This window comes from Eurypyga helias, unplaced genomic scaffold (genome assembly GCF_000690775.1).
Source record: "Eurypyga helias isolate BGI_N326 unplaced genomic scaffold, ASM69077v1 scaffold32608, whole genome shotgun sequence".
In the NCBI taxonomy this organism is placed as follows: domain Eukaryota; kingdom Metazoa; phylum Chordata; class Aves; order Eurypygiformes; family Eurypygidae; genus Eurypyga; species Eurypyga helias.
In genome coordinates, this window is record NW_010268141.1 from 1 (window position 1) to 11,497 (window position 11,497).

An 11,497-nucleotide genomic window follows, 5' to 3' on the forward strand; every position below is an offset into this window, starting at 1 on the left:
CGGCGGCGGCTGGTGCGTCCCGCGGGGAGGGAGAAGCTGACTCGGATCCCGCACTTCATCACTTCTCTCTAGGTCGCCCGTCCACGCACCCGTCCCCCATGGCAGCGTGGTCCCGGGAGGCTGTCCTGACCCTCTACCGGGCTCTGCTGCGCCAGGGCCGGGGGCTGCGCTACACCGACCGGGATTTCTACCTCTCCTTCATCCGCCGCGAGTTCCGCAGGAACCAGGGGCTGCAGCGGCTGGAGGACAAGGAAAGACAGTTGGAGAAGGGGCAAGCTTTCTTTCAGAGCAAACTCGGTGGCCTGGTTTAGAGATTCCCTGCAGCTCCTTTTGGCCCCGCTTCCCTTTTTTCCAAAATCCCCTCGCCAACCAGAAGAGATGATTAATGCTCCCTGCCCACCGCCGTCTTGAAGGAGCCTGAAAGGTGCTTCCGCAGGCACACCAGGAGGGCTCTCCTCTCTACAAATGCAGTAGGTCACAGGTAGGTCATTTGCAATGATATCACTGTGTTCTTCGTGCTACTGTTACAGTTAGCTTTATGAAGGTGTGGTTTTTCCTGGATAAAGAGTAATGGGATTGCTGCTTCAAGGCAGGAATGTCCCTCCTGAGACTGTAGCTTGGCCTTAGAAAACCTAAAGGGCAGTTTTAAACCACCCGAGGCGGGCAGGCGCTGAAGCTTTGAAACTGACTTAGAAAGCAGATCTGGAGGCAGGTTGGAAGAGTTCCCTGGTGTTTTCGTGTAGGCTCACTGAGGACCCACCTACAGATGCGGCGACAGCGAAGTGTGTTTTACACATGTAGTTGGCCAGGGAGGCTCTTAAATTTAAACATCGAGGTCAGATTAAATGGGAATTGGAAGGAACAAAGGTACACATGTAAGAAAATATGAATGTTCACGTTATATGTGACTTGTATGAGAGTCAGACCCACCAGCCTTGAGGGCAGGAATAAATGTCCAGTGAAAGCAAGGGAGCTGTTCCCTTCGTGGTGTGTTGTGGTCTGCCCTTTTGAGTCTTGGGTGTCTTTGAAGTATTTGGGACCAGCCATTGGCCAAAAGTGAGTCTGTGAGTGGATGCTCTGAGGCTGCCTGTCAGCTTTTGGGAAGTTTCTGATTTGTTACAGACAAGCCGTTGACCATCCCCGCATCACCTTGTTTGTGAGTGAAACTACATGTGTTAGATGGAGAATAAGAAAATAAATTGGCATAAAAAAAATTATCATGCTTTTATTTTAATTTGTGCTTTTCAACCAAAATACCTGAGTGGTCATAGAATTTTTACATAATACAGGGGGTGTTATTGCAAAATAAGAAGTGAATCTTTTAAAAAGCATTAAGTGGTCGTGCAATTAAACCTGCTCTAATGGTTAGAAGCCCCACTTCAAATTCAAGATGTTTTTCTTCAGGTCATAAACAGAGTAGGGAGCAAGGAAATGCTGTCATTGCAGAGCTTGGTCTGGGAATAAGCGGCTCTTCCAGGGAAGATGATACAGAGGCTGCAGGTTTAGGTGGTCCCTATGGCTCCGTGCTAAGACCCCAAGAGCCGTGAGCGTGGGTGGAGAAGGGAGCGAACCGCTAGGGTTGCGTGGTTTGATCTGCTTGTTTAGCGCTCCCGCTCTTTCCAGGTGAGATGGCAGGCGCTGGGCAGCGCAAAGGAAAAAAAGATGACAACGGCATCGGCACAGCCATTGACTTCGTGCTGTCCAACGCCCGGCTTGTGCTGGGGGTGGGTGGAGCAGCTATGCTGGGCATCGCCACGCTGGCCGTCAAACGGGTGAGCGTGTGGGACCTGAGCCTGGGGGCGCTGGGAGGGAGGGCTGGGACGCAAAGTGACCCAGGATGCGGGCGCTAGGCTGGGTAAAATGTAAACGCTGGGCCCGTACTGACTCAGCCTGTGCCTGGTGATGTTGCTTTAGATGTACGACCGGGCGATCAGTGCTCCCAGCAGCCCCACTCGCTTGAGCCAGTCGGGAAAGAGAAGCTGGGAAGAGCCAAACTGGCTGGGCTCCTCCTCACGCTTACTGACCCAGGACATGAAGACTAACCTCAGCCGCTCCCTGCAGACCCTCCCCACCGATCCTTCAGCCGCAGACACAGGTAAGGAGCAGGGTGATCCTCCTGCATTACAGACTCATCTAGGCCCGTAAACCCTGTATTTGTGTAAAGGAACACTGGAAAGAGAATAGTCTGTCCAGCCCTGGATTTTGATGTTTTTCTTTTAAGCAGGTCTGCTGGTAACTTCAAGAGTTAGAAGTCAGATTGGGAACTAGTGGATAATAGTCAACTATTTACATTTTTCATTCCTGTCATGACTTCATGGTCTTAAGCTTTATTCTCCCTCTGTCTTTTTTTTGTTCAAACTAAATGCTTACCCGTGCAATCTTCCCTGATAAAAAGCTATTCCATTCCTTTCAAGCAATTTGTTGTCTTTCTTTAGACTATTCAAGTTTGTGAAAGGAATATTCAAATTGTGAATGTATTAGCAATTTATAACAGTATGTCAGAACTTTTTAAAAATTTTTTGGATATCAGGAAGAAGTTCTTCCCAGAGAGGGTGGTGAGGCACTGGGACAGGTTGCCCAGAGAAGCTGTGGATGCCCCATCCCTGGAAATGTCCAAGGCCAGGCTGGATGAGGCTTTGAGCAACCTGGTCTAGTGGAAGGTGTCCCTGCCCATGGCAGGGGGGTTGGAACTGGATGGTATTTAAGGTCCCTTCCAACTCAAACCGTTCTGTGATTCTATGATTTCCTGTTTGCCTGTTTAGTGCTGCTTGCTAATCTTCATCAGGCTACAAAAAATGGCCTGCAATCTTCTTTGAGTGGGATAATACGTAATTTAGGGTTAATCAGTGTTTGTTACATGTATTTGGTTGGTTTTCCTCAGCAGTTTTACTTTCTGTTCCTGGTCACTTTGGAAGATTTACGCTTGGAGATTTTAAATAAAAATCATGGACTCACAGAATCGTTTGAGTTGGAAGGGTCCATAAAGACCATCCAGTTCCAACCCCCCTGCCATGGGCAGGGACACCTTCCACTAGGGCAGGTTGCTCAAAGCCTCATCCAGCCTGGCCTTGAACACTTCCAGGCATGGGGCATCCACAGCTTCTCTGGGCAACCTGTTCCAGTGCCTCACCACCATCTCCGGGTTCCTGATATCTAATCTAAATCTCCCCACTTTCAATTTCAACCTGTTACCCCTTGTCCTGTCACTACAGGCTCTTGTAAAAATTACAAATTAAACAAACAGGCAATGAAGTCTGGTTCCCTATGGTTTTGCAGGGTATTTCCTTTTCAGGTAACACCTTAAATCTGTCCAACAGAACCCAGTGGGACAAGCGACAGCAGCTGCTGAGGTTGGGTGAGATGGGTCTGCGCAGCCGGGTCAGCCATTCTGCACGTGCTGCTTGGGCAGATGCGCCAGACGAATGTGCGACAGCTGATTGCCTTAACGGGGCCACTGACTCGGGGTTTCTCCTGCACCTTTTCGGTGCCACAGCCCTTCCAAAGATCTCTTAGATCCGTAATTCTTCCTTAGTTCTCACTGATAACTTCTGAAACTCTTGGTCCATATTAAGTCTGAAAGATAAATGGGAAACGTTGACTTATTTTTTTAGGAAACCCATCAGGGAAAAACGGGGAGTGGAGAATCTGTGGATACAACAATCTGTCGTGTTGCTGTGTTGTGCCTAAGAGTGCGTGCTCTGTTCTTGGGCCAGTGAAAGTTTGAGGGGGCTTTTCACTGGGGCTGTGACTGCCTGCACTCTGCTGGCCCCGAGATCTGTCAGGCTGCCATCCTGATAAGGGTTGGTCAGACTCCTGACAACTATGTCATTTCCAGGTAACGTGATCTTCCCTGATCTCATCCCCTGGTCAGGCCTGGGTTTTGCTGACAGTTTGTAAATACCTGTTACAATGTTAAAAACGGCATGGGGTTGTGAGGGTTGTTCAAGAGTGTTTGATTCACTGGGCTGGCATCGTGTTGAAAGCTTCTGAACCGGTAACGGTGCTGAATTTTTGATTAAATTGAACTGAGGTGCTGCCCATTAAAACAACTTCCTCGTACATGCTGTTACTCTTGTTGTGGCTAAATTCTGAGTCTAGTAACCTGTTTCCATCCAGTTTGATGCTCGTGGTAGTACCTGTTGAAGTTGCCCAGCATGTCCCTTTCGAGCGGTACCTGTGTAAAGCACGCAAAACCTCTCCTGAAGACTCCTTGAGACCTAGGAGGCTGTCCTTGCGCCCTGCAGGTTTTCACCTCTGGATACCTTCACAGTGAAATGCTTGCAGATGATGGACAGTTTTCCTTCTGTCTTGCAGACTTTTTCCGACCCGCAAAGCCCAAGCCGTCTGCCAAGAGGGGCCAAGTGGAACTGAAAAAATCCCGCCTTCGCCTGTCTCTGCAAGAAAAGCTCTTTGCGTATTACCGGAGGAAGGTTGCTATCCCGCCAGATGAGCAGGCCCGGGCCAAGCAAGCAGCTGTGGATATCTGTGCTGAGCTGCGCAGCTTCCTGCGTGCCAAGCTGCCGGACATGCCCCTGCGTGACATGTACCTCAGCGGCAGCCTCTATGACGATCTGCAGGTACGTCCTGGGGCCGCGCGGTGGGTCGTTAGTCAGAAAGCTGACTAGGCAGGCCCAGTTCAGGCCTCCCGGTCGGCGGTGCTGGCTCAGCACAACATTCCTCTGTAATAAGGCTCCTGGTGTCGCCTTTCCTGCTGTGAAGCCAGGCGCTGATTTCTGCAGTACTGTTTGATCAGGCGTGACCAGGCTGCTCGGGCTTTGTCTGCAAAGCATGTGCTTTTTGCTGTTTTATTTCTCTGGATCACCTCGGCCCTTCTTTCCTTCCCCTCTGCCTCTCCCTTTAGCTGTGTTTTTCTTGCTGTTTCTCCAGTAGACCTCTGTTTTCTCTCTGTCCCTTCTTTCTCCTTCCAAATACACGATATTCCCTTAGAACTCCTGTGTATTCATGTAGGTCTTCCCTACTCTTTTTTTTTCAATGCATGGCAGACCTGGATTGGACAGCAGTCCCTGCTGCATATCTCCCTGATGGCAGGATGCCCATGGCTATAGTGAGTGATTCAGAGGCACACTTTTTCGTTTGAGTCAGAGCTCTGGAATGGAGTGTCAAGGGTACAGTGAAACTTTAGATCTGGGGTCTTAATCACGCTGGTGAAAAGGGTTCTGGAATGACCTTTTTCCAAACAATGTGGCAGGCTGGGTGAGGGCAGTACCTAGTTGTAGCTCGGGATAATTAAACCATGGCAACTTAAGCTTGTCTAGAAACTTAATACCCTGCCTCCTGTTTTAAATTACCGTGTGGTGTTGCCGTGTCCTGGGCCAGCTGCATTTCGCATCCAAGGAGTGGACGTAGAGCAGTAGGAGGCGAAACGATTCGCCCGTATGGAGCCCGTGTCAGGTCCTGAACTATTTAAAGATCTCTGACTAGTACATACTGTATAGGCACCAGCTGGGGTTATACCTTGGAGTTATCCCACTGATGGTGGGAAATAGTCCTTCAGAATGTCTTTTGACAAAGGGAGGCTGTGAATCCTGCACAGAGAGGAGAGTGAGACAGCTGAATCCTTATTCCAGGTGCCTTTGAACAGAAGGCTGTCTGAAGGTGGTGAATAAAACGGAGCGTGGAGAGAGAAAGCTTGTTCTTACCGACTTTTCTCTCTTGTGAAAGGTAGTGACAGCTGACCACATCCAGCTCATTGTGCCTCTGATGCTGGAGCAGAACCTGTGGTCGTGCATCCCTGGGGAAGACACTATCATGAACATTCCTGGCTTCTACCTGGTGCGTCGGGAAAACCCGGAGTACTTTCCCCGTGGGAGCAGCTACTGGGACCGCTGTGTGGTGGGAGGTTACCTTTCCCCCAAAGCTGTAGCAGACACCTTTGAGAAAGTTGTGGCTGGCTCTATCAACTGGCCAGCAATCGGGACTCTCTTGGATTATGTGATCCGTCCAGCCGCTCCTCCAGCAGATTTGACACTGGAAGTGCAGTATGATCCAGAACGGCATCTTTTTATTGACTTCCTACCATCCCTGACACTGGGTGACATCATCCTTGTGGCCAAACCCCATCGATTGGCCCAGAATGACAATTTATGGCGACTGAGCCTGCGGCCAGCCGAAACAGCTCGCCTCCGGGCCCTGGACCAGTGTGATGCTGGCTGCCGTTGCTTGTGCCTGAAGATCTTCAAAGCGGTGTGCAAGTCAAACCCAGCCCTGGGTCACCTCACTGCCAGCCAGCTCACCAACGTCATCCTGCACCTCAGCCAAGAAGAGTCCGACTGGTCCCAGGACGTGCTGGCTGATCGCTTCTTGCAGGCGCTGAAGGGGCTGATCCGCTACTTGGAGGGAGGTGTCCTCCCTAGCGCTCTGAACCCCAAGGTGAACTTGTTTTCAGAGCTCACCCCCGAAGAAGTGGATGAGCTGGGCTATACCCTCTACAGCTCGCTGTCGGAGCCAGAGGTCTTGCTGCAGACGTAACGGGGCCTTCCCAGGGGAAGGGCTGATAGGGTTTAGCCAAGGTGGACTTTGATTACTGCGAAATATGTCTCCTCCACTTCTCTCTCTCTGCCTCTCTCCTTTTGGTTCGTTATCTTCCTGCTGTGGAGCTGGTGCTCCCACTGAATTTTTTGGTGCTACTGGTCCATTTCCACCATCTCTGCCCCAACAGGTACCCATTGGCTAGGGAAAAAGAGGCTAAAACTGCAGCTCTAAGATCTTGGCGTAAATTCTGCCGATGTTTAAGTGTCTACCAAAAAAAAAAAAAACCCAAACCAAACTATGCACTTCTTTCTCCTGCAGGACACTTACTGCAGCGAGCCCGTTTCGGTTTGAAGAAGGTGGAACTGGGCTGGTAAATCCTGTGATGATTTCAGCAGACTTGCATCGAGGTCCTTTCCCTTCCTCCAGTCTGCCTTTGCCCCACGTTTCTTTTTCTCTGCTGTACCACACTGTCTCACTTCCCTTTGCTCCCTTCGACCCGGTGGTGCAGGGCAGGCTGAGCGAGATGTTTGGGATGGGGTTGGGTTTGTATTTCTGAGTGGCTAACGATCACACTGGCAGTATTTAGGGCCATAGAGCTTCAAATGGCCACGCCCTTGGCTCCTGTTCTGACAGAGCCCCTCGTCCTGCGCCAGCTGGGTTGAGGAGTAAGGGCCGGGGCTCGTCCAGTCTGCTGAAGGCACCGCCGGTATGGGCAGTGCTCCCCCCAGGCTGCCCTAGGGGAGGAAGGAACTTGTGTGGTGTGGCTGACGGAGCAGGGCTTGCCGTTCCTGCCTAGCCAGATCTGCTGGGTGTTGCGGGTGGCTCCTTCCATGCCTCTGGCCGAGGGGAAGAGTGTCTGATTATGGGGGAGGGGTGGGAGACACAGATGGGAACAGGGATTATTTTTTTTCATCTCCTCCCCAAGAGCCTATGGCTGGTGCGGTTTGGCTGTACGCCTCGGAGGGCTTAGCAATAAGCACACGTACGCCAGCTCCTCGCCAGCTCCGAGGCTGTGAGCGTGGCAGGACTGAACTGGTGTCACCACCCCTACGCGGTTATTAGGGTACGTACACAGGGCTGGCATTTAGAGCTACCTTGGCTTTGCCACCTGCTCTCAGTGTGTATTTTAGTCCCCTCCCCAGCCACCTCGGAACTGAGGCTGTCCGGCCCCTTCCTCATTCCCGTGCGCTGACTTTCCAGTGCTCCCGGTTTACAGGTAATCTTGGAAAGCTGATGAGGGCACACCTTCCCACTCTGTTTGGGCCTGTTGATGATGCCCGCTCCTGCTCACGGCTGCTGGCAGGCCATTCTCCCTTGGCTGCCCTCCCGCGTGCTGCTGGACTGCCGTACGGCTTTGGGGGGCAGCGGCCGCGCTGTCGGTTCCTCCTGAACCAGCCATGTAGACTGTGTGTGCTCTGCATTAAGCCTTCTGGCCTCCTGCCTCCAACAAGGGGGAGGGGGGTGTCCTCCCGGCCCTGGGGCTTTGTCTCTCTCAGGAGACCAGCCCATCGTTACGCACACACGCTTGCCTTTTCCCAGCTTCAGCGCCCTTTTTCCCCTTACTGCCCAGCCTCCCCAGCCAACGGAGAGGGTGCAGCAGCAGCAGAGTTTGGAGGGAGCAGGAATCCTTTTCTCCCTTCCCCTCAGGGCTTTCTTCCCTTTTGACAGAGAAGTTTCAAGGGGTTTTAGGAGCAGAACCAAGGAAAGAGGGGAGCCTTTAGCCCTCATTTTCATTTTTTGAGGCAGTGCTGGTGAGATGAGGGAGGGAGCATCTTTGTCGCGCAGTCCGTCCGCTTTACCATGCGTGGGGTATTGTGCTGTACTCAGTGATAACGCAGCCTGTTGCATTTTAAATTATTTAATCCTTAGGGCACTGGTGTTTTCTAGACTGCCAGATGCATACTTTGACGTCTGTGTGTGTATGTGAAGTCTGTAGTCTACAAGAGGTTAACAGGAACTCCGTTTGGATGATTTTTGTGTTTTGTAAGTTTTGCAGCAGTCGGTGTTGGTCAGCTCTTGATCGCTCCTCGCTCGGGTTCCCAGATTTTTTCCTCCTCCTCTTCCTTTCCCTGCCCTCCACTGCTTTTCTGATGTCAGCCTTTCTACCCTAAAAGCAGACAGGTGAGACTGGGAGCCTACAGGCTATTGGGGGAAATTCCCCTTTCTTTTAATTACTTGAAGGTCAGCAAATATTAAAATACCTGGGTTGTCAGGAGTTCCCCGTGAGTTCACTTCTTCATTGTGATCTCGCCCCTCTCTCGGGGCTGACTCCAGTGTCATGGTCTTCTCAGAACTGAGCGGCAACGTAGTTTGCAACGAAAACCTTGGGTACAAAGAAGGTCAGAGCCGCTGTCTGAGCTGGCTCGAGAGCAGCCGCCACGTACGTATCTGCATATGGAATATTTACATAAATGCTTTTACTTCTTCCTGGCAACCTAATGAATTAATATTTTATGGCCATTTCTTGCTGCTACTGAGCTCGATTTGCATATCAAATGGAGACTGAAGCTGCCTTTTTGCCTTTTCTGTATACTTGGCTCCACTTCACTGGAATCACTTCCATCGTTTCTTCCCTTTTTGCCGCCCTCTGAGCTAGCCTCAAGGCCGTTCTCGGGAGGCAAAGTCCCGCTCCCCACAGGCAGCCACCACAGCGGCAGTAGCTGCCCTGGCAGTGGCAGTCTCGGCGAAGGCCAAAGATGCAATAGGTCACAGGCGCTGCAATGAGGAGTATTCCGAGGGCAGGGTGAGGGGCAGCAGAGGCAGGGGAGGAGGAGGGTAAGCACGCAGGTGATGCTGTACCCAACCTGTGGGTCAGACAGGCTGTTGCAGAGCCTTTCGAACTGGCACCTTTCAGTATTAAACGCAGTACACGTGTTGCCGTACAGCCCGGAGGGCTGTCCTACCTCGGTAGGCTCCTTCCTAGTCAGAGCTGTAGCACAGAGCAGGACCTAAAGCTGAATGTGAAAAGGGCAGCTCCCAGCCACCTTCCCGGCAGAGCGGCTCGGAGACGACCTGATTGTAAGAGGCCCAGAGCGTGCGTTCAGTCGGGCTCCGGGAACACCTTGGTGTGTTCCTCTGTAGCTTAGCTCCTGCGAGCTTCCCAAGAGATTGTCTCCTTGTTTCCTGTAACCACGGGGCGAGGACCAACTTGCTCAGCTGTGGGATTTCACTGCTGCTGAGCTCCACGGCTAATCCTTCACGTCAGATGGATTTCTTTTCCCATGTTTAAAAGCAGTTATGGAAAGCAGAGGCCGCTTTCCACCTCCTGGCAAGCTGCCATCAGGGCCCTCGCTCTTGGATGTGGGGGAGAAGGGAGATGGTGCCCCATCTCCCCCGGGCCTGGAGGCTGTGGATTTGCAAAGGGGAAAGGCTAAGTGCACGGTCTGTGACAGAGCGCGTGAAATCCCGAAATAAAGCGACCTTCCACAGTATGCTGGTTGTCTCTGGAGTGTTTATAGACCAAGGAGCGTCTCCCTGCTGTTGGCTCGGCGCATCACCTGTGTGCTGCTGTGATTGTGCACTGCGCCAGTGCCGGGGGGCCCACCTGCCCCTTGCCGATTCGCTGGCTTTCCCTCCGCGGCTCCGGGTGCTCTGCAGCTTGCCTCCGGAGAGCCATCGCTCCCTACTGCAGCGGGCGGGCTCCTGGCGGCCTGTGCACTGATCACAAGGTGACGCGCGATCCCGTCCTCTCTCCGACAGCCCACCTGCCCGGACAGGCACCTGTGGCTTGACAGGCTTCCGTGCCTCTTTCGTGTTAAAACTTTCCCGTGCAGGCTCCCTCCGCCCGGGCTCAGTCACGCGTTGGTGGCTCCGCGCCAACCCTCTCCGCAGCCAAACGCGCTCCTCTCTTATCCTGGCATCAGCCTTGCGGCAACGAGGAACCTGCTGTGCTGGGGCCTGTGTCTGCTGGGTGGAAGCTCTTCGGTAGGACCCGGCTTCATCTGCTCGGGAAGGTGGGGCGGAGCGCTGGACGCCGTGCGAAGCGATGCCGCTTGTGCTGGCTTCCGGGAGGACATGCTGTGCTGACAGTGCTGTCCCGTGAGGCCTGTTTTAATGAGGCCTTGGCAGTTAACACAGAACTGTTCTGGAGGATATGTTGCGATGCAGAGGGAGTCTACGGCTACATCTCTGTTTTTTCCCAGCACCCCTTGTCTGTGTTGGTTTGGTTTTCCCCTTTAATCTGCTCTGTGGTAGAAACAGCTCAGGTGAGACCAAGCACATGATCTCTGGAATCTGTGCCAGGTATTACACCCGCAGGTCAATGCCCCTGGAAACCTGGAGCTTGGGATCCGTGTTTAATGTATTGCACCTTTGCAGAAAAGCTGTCCCGGCACGAACAGGGAGGGAAGATCAAAAGATACAGGTTTGTTTAATGTAGAGAAGGAATAATTGAGGGGAATCATGGTAATTATTTCAAGTATGGAGAAAGTTCATAGAATGACAGAATCACAGGATGGTTTGGGTTGGAAGGGACCTTAAAGACCACCCAGTTCCAACCCCCCTGCCATGGGCAGGGACACCTGCCACTAGGGCAGGTTGCTCAAAGCCTCATCCAGCCTGGCCTTGAACACTTCCAGGGATGGGGCATCCACAGCTTCTCTGGGCAACCTGGTCCAGTGCCTCACCACCCTCTCCGGGAAGAACTGCTTCCTGATATCCAATCTAAACCTCCCCACTTTCAATTTAAACCCGTTACCCCTTGTCCTGTCACTACAGGCCCTTGTAAAAAGTCCCCCCCAGCTTCCTTGTAGCCCCTTCAGGCACTGGAAGGTGCTGTAAGGGGGCCCCGGAGCCTTCTCTTCTCCAGGCTGAACAAGCCCAACTCTCTCAGCCTGTCCCCATAGCAGAGGGGCTCCAGCCCTCGGAGCATCTTCGTGGCCTCCTCTGGACACGCTCCAACAGGTCCATGTCCTTCTGATGTTGGGGGCCCCACAGCTGGATGCAGCACTCCACGTGGGGTCTCACAACAGCAGAGTAGAGGGGGAGAATCCCCTCCCAGAGTTCC

General features: G+C 52.5%; 1 protein-coding gene across 1 annotated transcript; it reads left to right on the forward strand.

Moving 5' to 3' along the window:
• Window positions 1-1,628: 1,628 nt before the first annotated feature.
• Window positions 1,629-6,659, forward strand: MIEF1 (mitochondrial elongation factor 1). The gene is made up of 4 exons (XM_010157657.1): window positions 1,629-1,772; window positions 1,915-2,095; window positions 4,315-4,577; window positions 5,683-6,659. The coding sequence occupies exons 1-4, from the start codon at window positions 1,629-1,631 to the stop codon at window positions 6,487-6,489; spliced, it is 1,395 nt and encodes a 464-aa protein (XP_010155959.1). The 3' UTR covers window positions 6,490-6,659.
• Window positions 6,660-11,497: the final 4,838 nt, after the last annotated feature.